General features: G+C 40.0%; 1 protein-coding gene across 3 annotated transcripts; it reads right to left on the minus strand.

Annotated features, from left to right (window-relative positions):
- Positions 1–44: 44 nt before the first annotated feature.
- Positions 45–16,963, minus strand: dhx9 (DEAH (Asp-Glu-Ala-His) box helicase 9). 3 transcript variants are annotated; one of them, XM_017717079.2, is made up of 28 exons: positions 16,832–16,963; positions 16,199–16,323; positions 15,425–15,565; positions 15,222–15,330; positions 14,946–15,079; positions 14,356–14,504; positions 13,340–13,386; positions 12,410–12,546; positions 12,221–12,310; positions 11,945–12,100; positions 10,629–10,706; positions 10,201–10,392; positions 8,778–8,919; positions 8,477–8,559; positions 7,542–7,698; positions 5,659–5,756; positions 5,012–5,225; positions 3,900–3,994; positions 3,721–3,794; positions 3,471–3,623; positions 3,181–3,341; positions 2,877–2,988; positions 2,618–2,779; positions 2,291–2,418; positions 1,654–1,883; positions 1,444–1,559; positions 1,142–1,342; positions 45–870 (listed from the first exon to the last, which is right to left on the minus strand). In XM_017717079.2, exons 2-28 carry the CDS (start codon positions 16,307–16,309, stop codon positions 546–548), a joined length of 3,795 nt encoding a protein of 1,264 aa, XP_017572568.1. In that variant the 5' UTR covers positions 16,310–16,323; positions 16,832–16,963; the 3' UTR covers positions 45–545. The 3 variants fall into 3 exon arrangements, with proteins under 3 accessions (XP_017572568.1, XP_017572570.1, XP_017572569.1); XM_017717081.2 differs by lacking the exons at positions 14,356–14,504; positions 14,946–15,079; positions 15,222–15,330; ... (1 more) ...; positions 16,199–16,323; positions 16,832–16,963 and adding an exon at positions 13,722–14,339; XM_017717080.2 differs by lacking the exons at positions 14,356–14,504; positions 14,946–15,079; positions 15,222–15,330; ... (1 more) ...; positions 16,199–16,323; positions 16,832–16,963 and adding an exon at positions 13,716–14,339.
- Between the last annotated feature and the right edge of the window lie 4,824 nt (positions 16,964–21,787).

Raw genomic sequence — 21,787 nt, forward strand, 5'->3', positions numbered from 1 at the left:
GTTCTGCAGTGTGAGTTCATAATTTATGAATCAGTTGTCAGATATAGAGTTCAAACAGCACTTAATAAACCGTTTAATGAGAACTTGCATTTTGTACATCAAATTAGGGAATGTTTTAACATTTGTATAATATTTTTTGCAATTAGTCACACAGTACAGTCAATGAAAACATCAACAGACAAACTCCTGCTCAAATGTTGGATGTAAGCATGGCTTGTGAAATAACAAAATATTACTTCCATGCATGACAAAAAAAAACTTCACTAAACTGTTCCTAAGAATTTAGAAGACCATAAGTTTTGTGTAATCCATCTGAAAAGCAACCAAAAGTTGATGAGTTACTGACTAACTTCTGCAAATTACATTTTTACAATCTTTAAACAGTCAAGTGTAAAACATTTCACAGCTACATTACAGAACAATTTGCGTTTAAATAACAATTTAACAGTATTGCAAATATCTGAACTCTGCAAAGGAGGAAAAAAGGTGCCAAAACAAAAGAACTAAAAACTACTTCTCTGTGGACATTTACTCAGATGTCTCCCCTAAAAGCCTCCATATCCACCTCTATTAAAGCCTCTACCTCCCCCGTATCCACCGCCACCTCGGTAACCACCAGATCCTCTATATCCTCCACCTCCGTACCCTCCTGACCCTCTGTACCCTCCACGGAATCCACCACCACCATATCCACCACCTCCTCTGTATCCTCCACCCCTGCCTCCTCCATATCCTCCACCCCTGCCTCCTCCATATCCTCCACCATCTCCACCTCTGAACCCTCTATTACCCTGGTACCCTCCACGCCCCCTGAATCCTCCGTCTCCATCCATCCGGGACATCTTTGGCGGCCGTGGACCATCTCCAAAGCTATAAAGTTTAAAAGGATATGAAATAGTTGCAGTATTACTAGATGGAAAGTTTGATGAACTCCAAGTTCATTTAAAAGCTCTATTTCAAGGTCACTGAATATAATTGGCTATATCAGTTAAAAGAGCTTTATCCTGTGGTCTGGATAAAGCTTTAGCATGAAAGCTTTAGCATGAAAGAAGTGATCAAGGTGACTGTATGAGCACTACTACTACTATAACATTTTTGAAATGATGTCACCACAAACTGGATAGATGAATGCAATTCTCACCGTTGGTTGTTGGCCATAAGGTTGAGCCCTGCAGAGGAGGGTCTGGACAGGAGCCGTATGACGTTGAGGAGGCGCTCGTTGGTGGGATCCATATTCCGAATGTATTCTGGATCTTTGCTCACCTCCACCACAAGTGCTTCCACTGCAGCCCTCAGTGCCGCCACACCCCCAGCTACTTCATGCGGGATCCGCAGTTTGATCCTATGGAGAAACAAAATGTTCTTAAGAATTTCCAACTCTGACTTTTAAAGCATCAAAGCTTGTCTGTAGCTGAATAAGGTAGTCAAGTGGTATAGACTTACCAGTCATCAAGCTCAACAGTTTCCCCATCTGAAGTGATTTTCTTTGAGGCAAACAAAATTAACTGAAGAGGGCTGACCATAGTCATTCCTTTTGCGGAGATGGCTCGAGTCCGAATCTATTAACATGAAAAGTAGTTGATTTCAAATGCCTATAGCAGAGTTAAAAATAATTATAACTTTTAGAGCAAGATAAAACAAAACCAAGCCAACCTTTTCCCCAAACACAAAGAAAGGTGATGGGTATGTCATGTCATGACTACTGAAGGGGCAGTTAACAGAAGACTTGTGGATAAGTGCATTTCGGCCTTCTGTAGTCAAGATCTTCCTCTTTTCCTTATGGTAACAGACATTTGGGTAGAACCCAAAGGTCAAGAGGGTGATTACCACATCAAGGTTATTGTCTGGCCCCACATTGTTGAAAATCTGGTTCATGAGACACTCTGTACAAAAGAACAAACGTTCAGATTGTCCTTAGTGGAAAATTCACTACAATAAAATGAGGAGACATTTTTGATAGACATTTTTCCATCTTTAATCCATTTGCTAGTCTAGAAGGCATCTTGTTCCCAGGAAATCAGTGTCTGACTGCTTTCTGCTTGCATAAAAAAAAAACAAACAAACAAAAAAAACCTAAAGTAGCTACCATATGTTAAATGCTTAAGGGACAAAATGTGTTTTTAAATTAAAGTCTAATATTAAAGCGACAACAGCTAGGGTTGTGCATTAACCTAAAAACTTTTTTTTTCCACTTACCACTTAACTTTTAGATTTTATGCGGTTCACAATTAACTTCAGATGTCTTATCCAAGTGACAGTGAGCTTTAAAATGTATGAAAAGTTGACTGACCTTCAGGAAAGCCTGCATTAATGAGGATATCTTTCAGCTGGACTTTAGCCTCCCAGGTCATCCTCAGAGTTGACATGTGCAACCGCTTATGCTCACAGAATCGGTTTTCCGCATCTTCACCACCCATTCTACAAGAAACATGAACAATTGTTGCCATTTCTGTGTGATATTCTAACCAATTTTTACAATCAAACGGGTGCATCTTATTTTGCAAACAAGGCATACAATTATGACCGCTGTGCAAAAAGATTTCTGTATGGTTCCTAGATGATGTGTCTTTCTAGTGATGTGATCTACACTTTCATAAAAAAAAGGGGCAATTCTTACCTGACTTCATCCCAGGCCTGAAAAACTGAAAGCAAGGCCACATGGTCAGAGAACCGTGTGCCTGCAAAGTTCCTATGAACAAAGCCCAAACGTTTGCCCTCGTTGATGAAGGGCTCAGGGAAGCAAGAGGCTGCAGAAATGGTACATACGGCATCTCCCACGCTAAAACAAAAACAATTATGTAAATTCAACTGGTAGGTTCTGTGCAGCTAAGAACACAGAAAAACAATTTATTACAAAACAATATGAAAACAATTACTTTAAGATGCAGCCAATAATCATCATTTTTCCCAGGCGTGGCTCGATGGGGAGTTTGGCCAAGATACGGCCCAGTGGGGTCAGCTCATCGTTACAGTCAAGGGCATCCAGCTCTGGGAAACAAACACAAAAAAATAACATTGTTGCTGAGACACTGACAATATCAAATGTGGCAAGTGTAACTGAAAGACTCCATATAGCTGCGAATCTAACTGAGTGCTATTCCACAGACATAAACTACAATTAATCTGTGCTGTAGTCAAACAATACAGGCCCATGCAAAAGAGGCTAGATGCATGCAGTACCTCGGAGAGTGTGCTCAGCTTCAATAACAGCATCCAGCGGAGGAGGCTCGATTGCTTTGGACAGAAACTGTCCAATACCCCCCAGCCTGAGCAGCTTAATACTGAGGGCTACTTCATGCAGTGGTGTGCGGAAGATCTCAGGAGTCATGTGGGTCTCGAGTCTGTACAACAGTCACCAAAGACAAAGCTCTCACCATCACGCAACCAAGGTCTCAAGTGGAAAAACAATGGAGAATTCACGACTGACTAAACAAAGGTAATTTAGTATATAGGTTTCTGCTTTTGCTTACTTTTCGAAGCGTGCTCTGCTGCAGAGATGGAAGCAGAAGCCTGGCCTAACGCGACCAGCTCGTCCCTTCCTCTGCTCCAGGTTGGTCTTGGAGGCCCATACAGTGGCATAGTTGGTCATGTTGTTGTGGGAAGTAAAGAGCTTCACCTTTTGCCTAAGTAGACAGAAACAGAACAGTCATTGTGTGTTCAAGCTGAGGGACAAGGAGAAAAAAAAATCTGAAAGTAGTGAAAGATTTCAGTAAAACTTACTTGCAGGAGTCAATAACATATACCACATCGTTGATGGTAATACTGGTCTCAGCAATATTTGTGGACAAAATTACCTGTGAAAACATTTTTTAAACCGTCATAAACACTCTTGGCACTCTTCATTGCAAGCTAGTGGATAACCTGAGACATTTAAAACAAAAAGTGAGAAATGCACCGACCTTTGTCACTCCCTCTGGCGCAGTCTCAAAAACCCTCCTCTGTTCCTCTCTAGGGATCTGAGAGTGGAGAGGCAAGATCCTGTAACGCTGGCTTCCTGATTCAGAAAATGCACACAAAATGAACGGTCACCAACAGATTACAAATGATGTCACTGCTTAAAACACAAATAACAATATGCATTAAATTCTGACAAATAGTGGAAAAATACCAGATTTACATTACAGAATTTGCCTGTGAAAACAAATAAATAGCTGTTGTAATCACTAACAATTTTGACTTGAAGAATGACTTTGTTTTCCGCTTAGCTTAGATGCATATAAGCAGCAAAGACATGCTTGTTGTTGAAATTGTGATTCTTTCATTTAGCTCTGGTGCAAATGTTGCTAATAAAAATTAGAATTAAATATATTAGTCATCTAAAATTTTCTGTAATCACACATCCACATCGAGGTCTTCATTAAGATTACACAGAATTGTTTATATGGTTTAGGACACCTTATGATGTACTGTGAAAAATAAAACTGCACAAAACATCAGGCAGACGTCTTCAAAATCAGGAGTTTTGCTAAATTCTGACTATCCCAAAGAATCTGACTCCCCTTGCATGCATGCACACCACACTGGCCTATGGACGCTAGACAACATTCACAATTTCTGCAGTTTCTATGAAATCAGCTGTACCCAAAATTCTGCTACAAATGTTTTGAGCCTGTATTTATGGAAAAGATCTGGGTGACTGTACTTTTTGTGCTTAGCAACGTTAGCTCCAAAGCTAAAACAAAGAAGCAAAATTTGGAAATGTCTTTGAAGATCGATTACATCCAAGCCAAGTAATTAAGTCAACGCTGTCCCTTAAGATAACTATGATTTTCAAATAAGCTCAGTTTGCTACATGGTGTACAGCAGCGGTTCCCAGCCCCGTCCTCAGTGCCCCATTAAGACAGTCTACATTTTTGCTCCAATTCAACAACACACAAGAAAGTAGGAAAAATGTGGCGGTCTTGAGGACCAGACTGGGAAACGTTGGTGTAAGGCGTAGACTGAGATTGGCATTAGAAGTAGTACTATAATAGAATGCCAAGACAATACTGTTAAACGGACTGTAACTGACCGAAGTGTGGACTCATCTCCAGGTGTTTTTGCATAGAGTAGATCAGATTCCAACCAGGCAAAAACACCAGCACTGCCCCTGCCACTTGCAAAGTCTCAATATACTTCAGCAGAGCTTCGATAAGTTCAAATGGAGTCTCCTTCTCATTTAACTGGGCCATTGAACGCTTGGTCTCTGGACCATACTCTGGGTCACACACCAAATTACAGTTCACCTGCAGGAGATGGCACAAGAACATACAGATAAAAAACATTTCAAGTTCATCATCCACTGAATGTTTAACAAACATAGTTACTATCACAAACTGTTCTATAATAACTTCTTTTTATATTAAGGTTAAGCTGTAAAGAATCCAGGAAGACAGTTGTTTACAAATCTTGTAAAATAAGTAACTGGTGAGTTAGAATGAAGGACAGAAAGCTCATAGCTACATTCTTGTAAAACAAAACAAGCTTTTATTTATACATTTCATCACAAAACATAAAAGATGCACCTTTCAAGAACCTGGCAAGAATGAACACACATTTAAGATGATGCTAACATTTACTAATAGCCTCAAAGTGAAGAAACTATAGTAGCAGCATTTAACCCGATTTATGATGGAAAAACAACAACAAAACAATGGCCTAGAAGATGTTTTTGCATACCTCCTCCTCACCACCTTCCTCATCCTTGTCTTTTTTCTTCCTGTCCATTGGAGGAGGCACAAACTGTGTCATTTGGATGCAGTCCTCCAGGAAGTATTCTGTACAGGAACAGAACATTTGAGACTAATCACTTCAGTTCAAAAACCTACTATAGTACTAAGTTCATTAGCAACAGTTAAAAAGATCACATTACTTGAATGGAAATCAAGGGGAAAATGTCCTTTGTTTCTACTCAACTTCTTAACAGAAGCTACATCAATAGAAAAAAAAAAAAACAGAAATCCTACCAAAAATATAAAACCTACCAAGATCCTGGTTCACTTTATATCTTTGATGGTTCTTCTTAATAATAATAAAATTAAACCTTAACTCAGGTTGTCCTGCTCACTCTTTGTAATCAGGATACAAATCTTACTTCTAGTATAACTTAATGTAACTTCATTTACTGTCTTTTACAAAGTGATGTTAACCTTTCAGTATGAATTAAAATGAAATCTTTCAGAATCACAGGTTCATATGCTTTGAGCGATTCCCACATATAGGCTACACTTGGGCGACCCCAAATATGCATTATATTTCCAAAAGTATTCGGTCTTCTGCCTTCACATGCATATGAACTTGAGTGGCATCCCATTCTTAATCCCTAGAGTTTAGTATGATGTCAGCCCACCCTTTGCAGCTATAACAGCTTCAACTCTTCTGGGAATGCTTTCCACAAGGTTTAAGAGTGTGTGTATGGGACTTTTTGACCATTCTTTTAGAAGTGCATTTGTGAGGTCAGACACTGATGTTGGACAAGAAGGCATGGCTCACAGTCTCCGCTCTAATTCATCCCAAAGGTGTTCTATCGGGTTCAAGTCAGGACTCTGTGCAGCCCAGTCAAGTTCTTCGACGCCAAACTTGCTCATCCATGTCTTTATGGACCTTGCTTTGTGCACTGGTGTGCAGTCATGTTGGATCAAGAAGGGGCCATCCCCAAACTTTTCCCACAAAGTTGGGAGCATGAAATTGTCCAAAATCTCTTGGTCTGCTGACACATTAAGAGTTCCTTTCACTGGAACTAAGGGGCCAAACCCACCTCCTGAAAAACTACCCCACACCATAATCCCCCCTCCACCAAACTTTACACTTGGCACAATGCAGTCAGACAAGTACCGTTCTCCTGACAAACGACAAACCCAGACTGACAATCCATTGGATTTCCAGACGTAGAAGCATGATTCATCACTCCAGAGAACACGTCTCCACTGCTCTAGAGTCCAGTGGCAGTGCTTTACACCTCTGCATTCAACGCTTTACATTGCTATTGGTGATGCAAGGCTTGGATACAGCTGTTCAGCCATGGAAACCCATTCCATGAAGCTCTCTAAGCACTGTTCTTGAGCTAATCTGAAGGCCACATGAAGTTTGGAGGTCTGTAGCGATTGACTGCAGAAAGTTGCCGACCTCTGTGCACTATGCACCACAGCATCCGCTGACCCCGCTCTGTCATTTTAAATGGCCTATCACTTCGTGGCTGAGTTACTGTCGTTCCCAATCACTTCCACTTTGTTATAATACCACTAACAGTTGACTGTGGAATATTTAGTAGTGAGGAAATTTGACAACTGGACTTGTTGTACTGGTGACGTCCTATCACGGTTTGTAGAAGCAGTCTGCATGCCTAGGTGCTTGGTTTTATAAACCTGTGGCCATACTTTTGGCAATATAGTGCATCAACGGACACCCAAATGCTATTATGAGCCTGGGCATCCATATATTTAAATAACATCCCCAATCCCCAGACACACTCCCTCCAGTTTTATTTCAGGCCTGTGTGAAACACTGACATACATTCTACCACTAAATGAACATGTGATGCGAAAATACCAGTTATTACCCACCCTGCACAGGGTACGTGCGTCCAAAGACTTCAATAACGGGGGAGTTGAAGAAGTATTCTCTGAACATGGTGGTGTCAATGGTGGCAGACATAAGAATGATTCGTACATCAGGGAAGGCCTGGACCACATCTCTCAACACCACCATCAAGAAGTCAGTCTGAAAGCAATAAACACAGCATGTTAAATTTAAAGACTCCTAATGTCTTCATGTATCACAAAAAAGGTATTTCACAGGTTTGCATCTGTAATCTAGTACTGTCAAAATCAATACCTTAAAAGCCCAAGGAAGCTGAATTAGTGGTTTCTTTCTAAGTAGGTTAATCTCACTCTTGTGGTTACTAGTAGTGGGCAGCAGAGGTGGGCAGAGTAGCCTAAACCCATACTCAAGTAAATGTTTTAATTCTTGGGGGAAATGACTCAAGTAAAAGTTTTTTTCCCAAAATAACTTCAGTGGAAGTTTTTAACTTCTAAAACCTCTCAGTAAACACAGCATCTATCAGGAACTAAACTTTGTCTCTCATCTTTTTTGGAAATTTTTTGAAAATGCTAAAGCTTCCAAGTCAGAGGTGTGACCAATCTCAAAGCAGTATAGATGTCACCAACAAAATAATGAAATTAAAAACAAAAAAGGAATAAGTAATTAATATAGCAGAGGAGAAGTTTTATGGTTTGAACACTCAAGATAGCATTATGTAACTACCATATATTCCTAGTTTTATGACAAAATTTGTGTTTAATACAAAGTCAGACAAGTGTCTACCTCTGAAAATGGTCAGAAATCCACAAGTGTTATAGAATTCTGGTGGGGTATGAAGAATTTGCAAAAGACAAAGTTTACAAATAATAAATTAAAACAAATACTCAAGTATTCAAATCATTTGGGCCACCCTTATTACAAACTCTGAAATAAAGACAGTAGATATGTTAACACTTACATTAAGATCTCGCTCATGTATTTCGTCCACAATCACATGGCTTATACCTCGTATACCAGCTTCCAGCTTCCTTAACAGCACACCTTAGGAAGATGGAGCAGGTTGCTTATGCAAAGCATCTACACAATGTACAACTGCCACAGCAAAAGACAATAGCTATGTCTAAGCCGATCTTATGCCAATAGCTAGTCTGATCACTTGCAGAAGGCAATCCTGTCTTGAGAATTAGTGACAAAAACAGTCTAAGTGATTCACAATCCAAGTGACTTGTGTTTTTAAGGGCTGAGACAATTTAACCTACCGACTGTGCAGAACAGGACGCTGGCATGTGGCCTGGGCAGGATGGACTCGAAGCGCACACTGTAGCCGCAGCTCTTCCCAACCTCCTCACCTCTCTCAAATGCCACTCGCTCAGCCACTGATACAGCACTGATTCGCCGAGGCTACAGAAGGCACAAAGCATGGCAGAAGAAATCAGTTTTCTGCACTAAAACATTCACCTCACGTCAGTCTAAACAAAGTAATACATTTCCTTTACTGTGCACTTAGTCATGCAGTTCATTAATCAAGAAATGCTGCTATACCTTAGATAGCACAGTCAGCTTATATATTAGCTGCTTGGCAAAGTTCTGCTGCACACTGCTCAACTAAATGTGCTTGCAGGTTCACTCAGACAGCCATTCTGGGTTATATCTTATGATAAAAGGATGTCATTGGTGTGGGAAATTTTATGGAAAGGTATTCTTAAAAACATTCTTAGGTCTATACATCATACACAGCCCTAAATCATTTTTTCTCCTACTAAAAATAATAACTAATAACCCCACACAAAAAAAACTCAGATGGACATCAAATCTTCCTGAATCTTAGATGACAATATCTACCCAAAATCTATTTTTCAAAAAAATGCAATAAATACTTGCATGTGCATATTAAGATGGAAAATATCATTTAAAAATATTTTAGCAAATTTTGATAGAAAAATATTTTTAAACATAAATATACAAAATTATAATAATTCTTACAATTCCTATAATTAGAAACACAATGAATAAAATTAAGTTCTTGCTTTTTAAAGAGACATTATTTAAATACAAGACAATGAAAAATACATCACGAATTATTTTCATAGCAAGTAACTGAAAACGGTAATGCAGGAGATCCTATTCCTAGGCTGGCAACCCTGTTTGCTGACAGTATCTGAACGAGAGCAGAGGAAACAGCGTCTTTTTTATAAACAATCTTACAAAAATGTAGCCCTTTTTGGTCAACTTGTCAGATAATGATCAAGGTTTGGAAGTCATTCATAACCACTTTCTAAAAGAAGCATGCGCAAAACTTAGCTACACAGTTAATTGCTAGCACATGCTCATTTGTTTACAGAAGTAAATATAGCTAAGAACATGCTACCTTAGCAAGCAATTTGCAAGAGCAAAAATTTACTTGATCTGCACCTGGAGTTAAAACATATTTTAGCCTTGAACTAGACTGTTAAAAATGGAGTCTCCTATATGCCTAAAGCTGGCAATCATATGCTACCTATAACTACAGTGTTGATTTCCCCACAGATGTTTGTGCTTTCATAACAAAGCTAAAATACTTATTTAAATTTGTTTACCTTTTCCAAAAATTTGAATTATTGAATATCTGTTGCAACCCAAAAGCATTTAACAAAGGAACTGTTCAGTTCAGTCCATTAACATAATCCATTACAACTGGCTCACCTGAGTGACAACAATGTTGCATTCTGATGCCCTGCCTCCCTGAATGTAGTAGTCCAGGATGTATTGCGGCACTTGGGTAGTCTTGCCACAACCAGTGGCCCCACGGATAATCACTACTGGATTTCTGTGGACTGCATTCATGATCTCTTCCTCGAACTTCTTTACTGGTAGCTGCTCACGCTCATGCATCATCTGTCAGAGAGCCAGAAAACAGGAACTCAGGCACTTGGGCAGCACTCAAAAAGGACTTTCGTGGTTTTTGCACTTAGGAACTCAGCAACAAACACTGGCAGCTCTTCTGGTAGTATGTGTACTTTGGACACATATTTAAGAAACTATATCAGCTTTCATAACTGTACACACAAAATCAAAGGCTGATAACATCATTAACTGAAATAATGATACGTCCATGTGGATCTTTATCTTACCGCCTGTAGGTCCTTGTCATGCTCCAGCTGGTAGCTGAGCTCCTGCTGCAGGTCTGAGCTGATCTGCTCTGGGGTGCACTGCCGACAATTTCAAAAGAAGTGTCAAAAATTGCTCTTTGTTACTGCACAGGCATACTGAACACACTTATTTCAAATGTATTAATCATGGTAGCCAGTGCCAAACAGACGCACTTCACAGCTAAGGCCTACATGAGAAGGGTATTCCATACATAATTACTGCAGACGAATGTAATTCTGTCTACAACTAATTAGTACTGTACACATTACCAATAAAAACATGGATGGATTTTACCCAGAGGCACCCACATTTTTATATGCATGCTAAAAGTACTTGTGGGTAAAAACTAACTAGTGAAACATTAAAGTAAATCTAGATAAGCTCCAAGACAAAGTTAATCTCTCTATAGAAAAATTATCCTTTGCCTTATCTATATACATACACTGATCTATCTATCATTAGGTATACCCACACTCATTGCTAATTGTTTACACATTATTCAGGTTTACAGGTACTGACTGCAGCACATCTGACACTGCAATTCATCAGCCCCCTCGACTCCCTATATTTAGAGAACAGGACCACCACAGAGGACCACACTGGCTATGTTTACATGCAAAGATTTTTGCCAATATGACTGAATATATTCCAATTACAGATTTGGACTGAGGTGTTCATTTGCTCTCTTTTCAATGATCTGATGGAAAATCTTCATTTATATGTGCATTACAAGTAATCTGACGCAAAGTGACACGCATACATGGAGTACCACTTAGAGTAAACGTTGCCATGCTTTGTTTGTACTGAGATGAACCTTTGTCCTGAAGGTGATAACCACTCTCCTTATCTCTACCCCCTACATCTCATTTCATATTCTCCTTCTTCAGCCTCCTCCTTACCCCTCTTCAAACTCCTTTCCTTCCTCCCTCCCCTCCCACAGTTTTCAATGTATATCAAGTTCTTCCAAAATATTTTTGTTAGACTGGACTACTAACCAGACTGGACTGCTGACCAGGCTAGACTAGAATGAACTGGTGACATATTGATGACCAAGCTGTGCCTGTGCATGATAGTCTGCATGCACATGAATAAGACTAGACTCCTGATACTGCTGAGTGGCTGTTGATCGATCACACTGTACCCATACTTTCTATGTGGAAATACACTCCAGTCAATGTCAAAGCTCCAGTCTCCTGACTGTTCCTGCCAAATTTCTAATATTAGGCTGCATGTAAACGTGGCTAGTGTGTCCTAAGTTGGTATGAGAGTATCAATCATGTATTGTGATGAAGCTTACAAAAGCCAGTGGACCATCATCAATATTACTGCTGGTCCAAGGGTTCCAGTTGACTTGAGGGGGAGACCAGGGCACCACACCTGCCATGCTCTGCCTCTGTGAAGGTTCAAAATGGGCCATCTTCCCCTGAACAAGGGACACCGGACCGCTAGGATCCTGTAGCAGTGAGGACAGAGACATAGGCATTTAAACGCAATACGACAGTGGAGATCACACCTGAGACCTGAGACCTTTATGAAATTTGTTTGAGACAAAGAATTGAACCAAAGCACTTACAGGTGGAGGAATGTGGACACAGAGCTCATTGATGACGCTCTGTAGTTGTTGCTTCAGATCTTCACTAACATTCACATCATATGCTTCCACCTAGCATTTCAATGAGAGGTAGAGGACAGCATTAGCAAATATCAAAGACAGCAATAAATACACTGTTCCTGTTTCATGTCAGTGAACTAGTGAACTCACAGTCTCGCCTTCTTTCTTCTTTGTCTGCCCTGTAAAAGCCTCGATGACACTCAGATGGTACAGCTGTCGAACCAGGGAGAGAGCGCATGACTGTGCTGCTAGCTTCTTATTGGAGCCATGTTCACGAGCAAAGATTTCTGCACATTTTTGAGAGGGCATTAAAAAAAGTTAGCTGGCAAAGTGTCAAAACAGCTCAATTGCCACTTTATTGGGTACAAGACAATGTGTGTCTGCATTATTGTCCATTTTATCAGGTGCATGTAGCAGCTCTCCAGTAACAGACTGTGTTCACTGTTTCTCTACATAATTTGTTAGCCACACTTTATCAATAGTCTGGCCTGAGACCACCAATGAGCAGGTATTATTAGAGTGGTGGATCATTTTTAGCACTGCCGTGACACTGACTGACATGCAGTGAAATGGCAGTGATGTTACTGGGCTTGTACTCGACAGCAGTGGCCCACAACCCGGCTCCTCAATTAACCTCTGCTATGCACATTTGAGTGTGTTCTCTGCTGTCAACACACCTGATCCAACAAATCAGCTCATTAAAAAGCACTCCTTGAGTTGAAGAGGATGTGTTAAGAGTAGAAAAACACTAAAATATGAAGTACAGAATAAGTACTGCAGCAATAGATGAGCAATCATCTCTAACTTCATATCTAACACCACAGCACACATCAAGTCAGTGTCACCACCCTCATAATTCCTGCCATGTGATGGCCTTCTGAGGATTCTAATCACTGTCAAACAGGAAAAAGAAAGGTAAAAACCTATGCAGAGAAACAGCACATCTGTGGTAAGTGGATCTGATAAAACTGACGATGAGTCTAGACACAAGGTACGGGTACCAAATAAAGTGGCCAATGAGTGCATACTGCTTTTGAATTAATCTGCAAGGAACAACCAGAATGATAGAGAGATACTTACTTCGTCCTAGCTGTCTTACAAAGATAGTCATTTCAGCAATGAAGCTCCTAAAATCAGGACAGATGTGAAATTTAAGACACTTCAATAAACAAACTACAAGATGGAACAATATGAAGTTTAAAACAAATCATTAAATAATTAAAATGTCTAAAAAGTCTATACAACTCATTATTGTAGTCATTTTTGTCAGCATAATACTAAACAGCACATTATCTGAAAACAACTGCCTGGCTAACTTCAACATGAATAGATCAGAAAATCTACTGGTAATCTCTAGTGTAAACAGATTCTCTCCATGATAAATATATCGCTTCAATATGCTTCTAAAACCAAGCAACAAGACACCACACACACACAGTTGTATCAAAGAACTGACCTCTACCTTCCACCGCCTATCAAATGAGCGCCATTTCATGAATGAGAGTGTCCACATGTGACTACTCCATCTTGAGCAGGTATGTTTTTCTGCCAGACTTCCAACCATGGACCAGAACACTTCCATCTCAGCCATGGAGGCCTCCATTCCTGATGGAGGAGCGACACCAGAAATCACAACCATACATTACTGCACTCCCAAACACTCCAGCACGCATCCAATCACAGACTCCACCATGTGGCACCTTAGTGCAGCCTAAGAAATGCCACATGTTTGTCATATGTAAGGATTTGATTTCTGGTATCAGCATTTTCCTCCTAGCTTATTTTGTTTTTCTGCTCTGCCAAAGTCAATTGACCAGACAAGAGATTGCCTTTTTTCCATCAGATTATTGAAACTAAGATGGGCAAAAGTCCAAATCTAAGTGTACCTGGAAAAGTACTACAGCAATCGTGTTAGAGAAGCTGTTTGAAATACGTTCACCGAGAACTCCTTGGGGTTAAATGCACACCAAGAAGTTCTCTCATACCATCGAAGTCCAGCAGAAAAACATACACTCAAAAACCTGATATGCACAGTTTTTTAATATTATTAAGAATCATTTTGTTCCATGGTATTAGTCCCCCCCAAATGTCCAAACCTGTTGTGGTCAGGCCCCACTTGGCTGTATTTGTAATCTGTTTGGATTTTCTCCTTTTGAAAAAACTGGTTCAGTCGAGCTTTGGCATTTTCCAGGGTCCAGTTGCCATGAAGGCCAGCGTTTAAATCTACCTCCTCTGACTCCAAAGTCTGCATAAAAAATTTTAAGTGACACACTGTTAGTAAGTAAAAGGTGTGTAGTTCTGGTTTAGCATTGTGCAGCACATTATTTAACAACTAAGCTCTCTGTAACCCATGTGGTTTACATTTTTGCTGTATCCCCAGTTTAACAGCATCAAGTATCCAGTAACTGGAAATCTGGGAATCCGCATGAATTGGATCAAGAGACATCAATGTAAAATGCATTATGGTAATTGGAAGCTACTGGTTTCTATCCATAACATGCAACAATTACTATGATGGCAAAATACAGCACAGTCTTTTCTTACTATCAGACAATTTACCATCTTACAGCTAAAACAGTTCCTTTTACTGGGTGTGTATATCATCAACAGCTGATACAGTAATAGAATTATCTGCTTGCACTGTTTGTTCAATTGACTGAATACATGTATTTGTATGAAATCCTACAGCTTTTGCATCCTGTTCATCCCTCTTTGAATAGTAGTCCTGCAGGTTAGCCCCTCGCTCCCACTGAGAATTGCCAAAACCCGAATAGCCTAGTCCAGTCACTCCAGGCACTGGAGCAGAGGCTTTGTCGGCCACTAGGAAGGAAGAAAGATTTGAGCCATGGCTTAAGTCTGCTTATTTCATACCATATTCACATTTATAACACCACACTCCAGAACCGTCTCAAAAGTATAAATATCCATCTATTGTTGGCAGTAACTGACTTAATTATCACACCTGACTCATTCTTCACAACTAAATGTGGAGGTAGAGGTCCATTGGCTGGGAGATTTCCAAAGCCACCACCTTCCTGCCCACTGCCATCAGGCACATCTGGGACACTGGCCTGGTAACAGAATGATAATGACAGGCACATGTCATCACAATGCAGAAGAGAGATGGTGTGAGAGTAAGTAGTAAATTAGACGTTTGCCACTCACCCCTAAAGCAGGTACCTCAGAAGCACTTATCTCACCGATTCGGACAAGATAATTCACAAAGTCCCTTGCAGCATTGGACTGGGCATCTTTCTTGCTGGTGGAGTTTCCCATTCCAATGTAACTATAACCATCAACACGGACCTAAAAGCAAAAAAAAACAAACCTGTTTCATATCTGCGCAAAATTTAGACAAAACTAGACAATCCACTTTTTGCTCCAACCACAAGTGCACCAGGTATTCAGCACAGGCTCAACAAAACCGGACAGTTGAAGACTGGAAAAATATAGCCTGGTCTGATGAATATCAGTTTCTGCTGAGGCACACAGATGGTAGGATCAGAATTTGGTGCCAACAGCGTGAACTCACGTGGGAACTCACGTGGGGATCGGGACCCAATCTGAATCCAATAGAACACCTTCGGCATGTGGTACAACAGGAGATTCACAGCATGAAAACACACTTAAAAATCTGCAGGAATTCCATGATGCACTTCAAGTTACAGCTTTGCTCAGTGAGTATGTGTGTCTGTATATGGTCATATGTGGCTAAAATGGTATGTATGCATAGCTATACACTGTATATGACATTCTATTGAAATCCATATGCTGACATATTAGTTTTGCGAATGGCTTCCAACGGATAACACTGCAATTTAAGCAAAGACCAGGCCAACTTAACTACCATGTCCGAGAACTCAAACTTAGGAGACACTTATCTAAAAATCACACACTCAACGTGCAAAATAAGTGAACAGGCACAAGAAGTCTACTTACCTCACACATAAACTTCTGCCTGTTTTTATTTCCAGCTGCCCTTATGTCATAGTTTGGCGTTAACTTCTTCTTACCGCACCACGCGTACAGAAAGTTTTTTATGTCCCCCATTGTTTACAGTCCACCTAGGAAAAACAGAAAAGTGGCTACTGAGATCATTTCTAAATGAATATAATCTTTAAACAGCTTTTTAAACAACTTGCAGCAATCCGAGTTGGGGAGACAAGTCAGCCTGATTTGTTCCCAAGAACAAATACACTGTCGTTGGGTTAGCCAGCTAAAGCTAGCCAGGCCAGCTCCTGTTACAGATAAACAGTGCAGCTCGCTAGCGTTAGCTATGCTAGGTAAACGTAGCGTAGTTAGCCTATCTAACTAGGTTTAACTACCTAGCTAAACACTCACTAAAGGCTAATGGACTACAAACTCTACATTTTAGCATGCTGGCATCCTTAAATATAACTATATATAAGACTAGTCGGGTCACATTACTCGGAGAATGTTATAAAACGGCCTTCGTTCAGCAGACAGAGCAGAGCCCGCAGGCTAAAGACTAAACACAAACGAGCAAACACTGTTAACTCTAAATAACTGACATGTTCAATAGAGCACGAAAGACTGGGTGACTTAACTCACCTCGTCTGGGAAACCCACGAAATACAGACCGGATAAACAGCACAAATTAGCGACTAACACGCAGGCTTCGTCGGCTCTGCGCTGCAGCACGAAAACAGACCAAGCACTCTCGGCAGCGGAAAGTAAAACGGACATGCGCAGTACAGCCGGAGACCGCTCATGCAGAGCCGCTGTGGTGCCGAATCTCACACCCCTTCCTGATCTTACACCCCCTGGTTTCTGGTCACGATACCCGCTGTGTTATTGGATGAATCCTATGGGATTATGGGAGGAATCTTAAAAGGTATAGGTTGATATGTATGTGCCGAACATACTATATTATACATTATATTAGATAATATAATTAACTATTATTCAATTAATGAATAATACACAGTAGATTTCCTTTTTTGTACAGAAAACAGGTTTGGGCCATTACCAGAGCCGATTTATGAGGAGCCTGGCCACTTCCTATTTCCCCCCTTATATCACAAACAGGACTGCTGAACAGCAGAGGGCGCCCGCGAGGGAGTCCTCAATGAATGGGAGTAAATGGAGCTCAACGGCTAAAAACAAAAAGTTAAAATAGTTTCTAATCACTTTCCCAGAACGTTTCTTTCATTTTAGAAAGTACAAGGATGTATTTCACTAAAAAACACCTGCCTGTGTATTTCCTTTTTTTTCTACAGCCAACTGGTTTTGGGCAGCAGGGGGCGGGCTTTACTGCTAGAGCGTGATGATTGATGGGCGGGCGGAGCAGCTCATTGGCTGTTCGCGCTCACTGACGTCATGGACATACATGGAGATGCTCTTTTAAACTCGAGTTTAAAAGCTCTTACAAATATAACGGCAGCATTAAATTGTTTTATGTTGTTCTCTGTTCGGGAAATGGATGTATTATTTTACATTAAAAATGTTTGAGCATTTATAAACTGATTTTGCTCAAATGCGCCGTATCAACCCATTCATTTTGTACTCGCTCTGGACCTCTAGCGTTTGGGAAAACTGGAAGATATTGCAGAGTGGAAGTTCTCCTCAGTACAAGTTCTCTGGCATTAAGACGCTAGTTTTGCTGCTACTCAGTGCTGATTGGGTGGCGTGCCGAGCAGCTCATTGGCTGAGTGAAGCGTTTCGCGCTTACTGACGTCATGAACATACATCGTCATGAACAGCACCTTTTAAAAGCGTCATTTAAAAGTTTGAAAGCGCTGAAAAACATATCAACAGTGTTAAACACTTCTATGTTGTTCTACGTTAAGGAAATGAACGCATTCATCAATATAAAAATGTTTAAGCACTTTCAAACTACGGTTTTCCTCAAACGCTCTCCGTTCATTTTGAGACTCGGGAGCGCCCTCTAGCGTTTGAGAAACTCAGAAGACGTTGCCGAGTAATTCTCCTCTTTACCAAGTCTCTGGTTCACGCTACCCAGTTCATGAAAAGCCAAGCCACTCTCCATTCCTCCCATTATACTTTTAAACGCCAGAGGGCGCCCGCCATGTTTATTAATAGTTGTACGCATCTAAATGAAGCGTTGGGTCCTGCCAGGCACGTCAACGACGCCGCCATTTTGGGGCGGTCAATATCGCTGCTGGACTGCATTCAGTGCCATTACAGAGTGAAAGTTTCAGAATGATACTGTCTAAAATTACGCTATTTCAAGAATATAGCTCTTAGAAAGTGGGATAGGATGATATAAAGGAGGGAACGCAGTGATCCATGCTCATGTTTGTGTGATACGTTTTGTTTGTATGATGTTTGCACAAGGAACCTGTTGATGGGTTTTTCATCTGCTTTTATATGAAGCTAATTTTTATAGCTTATTTTTATTAAATAGTCTACTCAGGGGATCTTAACTTAATGTAGTAGTTATTTATTTGTAATGTTTGTAGCTAAGTTATAGCATTCCTTAATCCATGTAAATATCCATAATAGTAACATTAGCACCTTCCTTCATTTTAGTTTTATGTGTGTTAAGATTAGAAGTGATTCACACATTGTTGGACGTCAGGTGCAGACTGAATACCTTCCTGCTGGTCTGGACAGCTAATTATCACAATCAGTTGTTAAAGAAATAAAAGCTACAGAGAGCAGTCCATGCAACCTGATTAATCTGTGTCTGATGATTATAACAAAACTATTTTGGTGAAAATCGGTTGAGTAATAAGGAAGTTGTGGCTGATTTAATCCTGAGACTCAACACCGCCCAATACAAGTCAATTTGGTCTTGATCTTGAGATCTTGACCTCTCCAACATGGCGGATGCACAGACGTTTCGACCCAGATAGAATACAGCAGACAACATGTATCTAGATATCTATGCAATTATTATGCTGAGGAATCAGTGAAAACAACACTTTTCAATTTTTAGGCTTCAGACAACTTTTGGGTAGGAGTATACAAAACATCATAGGGATTGAAAAATAAATAAAGAGGCAGTCCCATATCAAGATACAAAGGTTTGGTAGTGGGTACAAATTTGATAGCTTTGGAGATAACAAAACACACACTCTAGTTGATTTGGACAAAATAGTTGGTGTCCAAATACTGTAGTTTTTCATGCCACCCTCAAAAGCAGGAGCCTTTGTTTTAAAATGTGCATGCATGTAAACAAAGGTTAGTGAAATAAGCAGGTTAATCATAAAATACACCTTCAGAACTATGAAAACTAAGCTGAACAAGTTTGGATAGTAATGAAATTCCCCAGCTGAATGTCAGGTACAAACGGTACAAAACATCATGGAACAAAAAGAGAAAACAAAATCTCACTCAGGTGGGTTTATATAGTGTGGTCTTGCACATTAAACAGAGGTTGTATTGCCTGGCAGCATCAGTAAAGGCCAAACAAAACCAATGGATCTCAATGGAAAGCAGGCTGAGGCTTGGTTGGTGCTCAGACGGGACACCGTCTGGGATCCCAGGGGCTGTAAGTTTCTCAGTTCTTCTTTTATTTTGAAAGTTATCTTTGAGTACAGTAAACAGGAGACAACATTATAGAACTCTTTTTATAGAACCCTCCTAGACTCTTCTGTGAAAGTCAGTTTTCAATACAGTCAAAAGCATTGACATTTCCTTAAAAAAGGATGAAATATGGAAATGTGCATCTACTGGGTTGTATAGAGTGGTGGAAAACTTTAAACTTTAAAAGAGCTGTACTGCCAGGCTGACTTCAACTATGACTGGATGGATGGCTCTGAGAGACCTTAATCTTGTATGGTTTTAACCGGAACTGGATGGTAGACCACCTTAGAAAACCAGGTGCTCAGCTTTTTACTTCTTTTACATTTAAAGTCAGATTTCAAAGCAGTCAGAGGCCGAAGACTTCATGGAACAAATGAGAAAATAATAAAGGGAGGAGATTTGCTTCTATTTGGTTGTATTATGTGCTTGAAAACTTGCTGGCTTAACCAATGAATGGATGTCAAGGCAGAACCAGTGATTACATGTAAAAGCTTTGGATTCTTATGACATCACATAAGGTGTATATATATATATATATATATATATATATATATAATACATATAACAGTTATTATTATTATTATTATTATTATTATTGTTTAATGCAGGTGAAACACAATTTACTATTTTACCGTTTGTGCCATGGGCCAGATAAAGCAGTCAGTCTTCTACATTTAAATATGCGTGCACACACACACACACACACACACACACACACACACACACACACACACACACACACACACACACACACACACACACACAGACTTCTCTGCCCCTCTGCCTCTGTCAATCTCAGCAAGGATTAACTTCACAGGCCACTATATAAAGACGACAGAATGGGTTCTAAGATCGCGTTGCAGAATTTTATTAAAAGCAAACCTCTCCGCTTTCAATTTGTAAAATAATCTTACGGCATCTCTCAGCAAGACATACTCATGCACACTGGTAACACATCCTCTTAAGGTCAGGAAAATTTGGAGTGAGAAAATTATTTTATAATTTTTGATCATTACTGCTGGTGAAAATTTTGGTGAGTGGAAAGTTAAGTTTCCTACAAGTGCATTCAGCTGTCCAATAACAACATGTTAGTAGCAGCTCAGAAAGATGCGGTGGTACTTCACAGGCCTTGGAGAAAGCCTGTGCTAACTTTCACTTTCCTCGCACTGCCGGGAGCGTGTGCCTGGGGAGTGCTAACTGGTGGGTGGAACTGATGTCTAAATTATGGAGAAAAATGGATTAAAAATAAAAACAAAAAGCTTTATTCACCATATGCTGTCCTTTGTTTTTATGTAATCATCGAAACATAGAGTTTTAGTCCATAGGCGGAGCTTCACTGTAGCCACACCCCTCACTTAGCAAGAAGTGACACTGAATCCCTGTCCCTCATGGCCACATGGTGAGCAGTTAGTTTTAAAATAACAACATCTGAAAATCAGTGCATAATATTAAGAATTGTCACTACCGAAACGCATACATTTTTCAATTAACTGAACCTTTTGATGTCTTAATGAAAAAAAATATAGTTATATTATATGTACAGCTGTTAAACGTTGTGTTTATTAGTTGTGTGTATTAACTAAAGTTGTCACTACCAAAACACTGGTAAAGTCACTTAAGGTAAATCTATAATTGTTGAGATAGTGACAAAATGGTGTTCAATCATTTATTTTAATAAAATATATAATAATTAAGGTAAAGAGTCACTCAAAGCAAAAGAATATTAGTCCAAGTGAGTTAAAAGCCAAGATGTGTTTTTAAATCTAATTCTGAAACAATTTGGTAGAATAGTCCTATACACCTACTGACCCAGCACTAAATAATACGGTTAAAAGGCCAAAAAGACCACAGTGAAGCGTGTGAGGTGCATCTCTCCAACTTGTCCCTGAATGACCCCGTGCTGCATTCAGTGATAGTGGACCAAGTCCAGACTCCCACCTCAAACTCACATTTCCCCCCACCCTACGAGCATGCCCCTCACTATGTCACAGCATACAACCCCTACACTCAGCTAAA

The sequence above is a fragment of the Pygocentrus nattereri genome, chromosome 2 (genome assembly GCF_015220715.1).
Source record: "Pygocentrus nattereri isolate fPygNat1 chromosome 2, fPygNat1.pri, whole genome shotgun sequence".
NCBI classification, from domain to species: domain Eukaryota; kingdom Metazoa; phylum Chordata; class Actinopteri; order Characiformes; family Serrasalmidae; genus Pygocentrus; species Pygocentrus nattereri.

What these genes read in the sequence shown, in the direction of transcription:
- dhx9 (XM_017717079.2), bottom strand. Translation starts at nt 16,309, where the DNA reads ATGGGGGACATAAAAAACTTTCTGTACGCGTGGTGCGGTAAGAAGAAG. An exon ending in ACGCACGTACCCTGTGCAGG is followed by an intron (nt 5,757 to 7,541) that starts GTGGGTAATAAC and finishes GTTCCTGTACAG; the next exon opens with AATACTTCCTGGAGGACTGC. An exon ending in TCTTTGTGTTTGGGGAAAAG is followed by an intron (nt 1,560 to 1,653) that starts GTTGGCTTGGTT and finishes TCATGTTAATAG; the next exon opens with ATTCGGACTCGAGCCATCTC.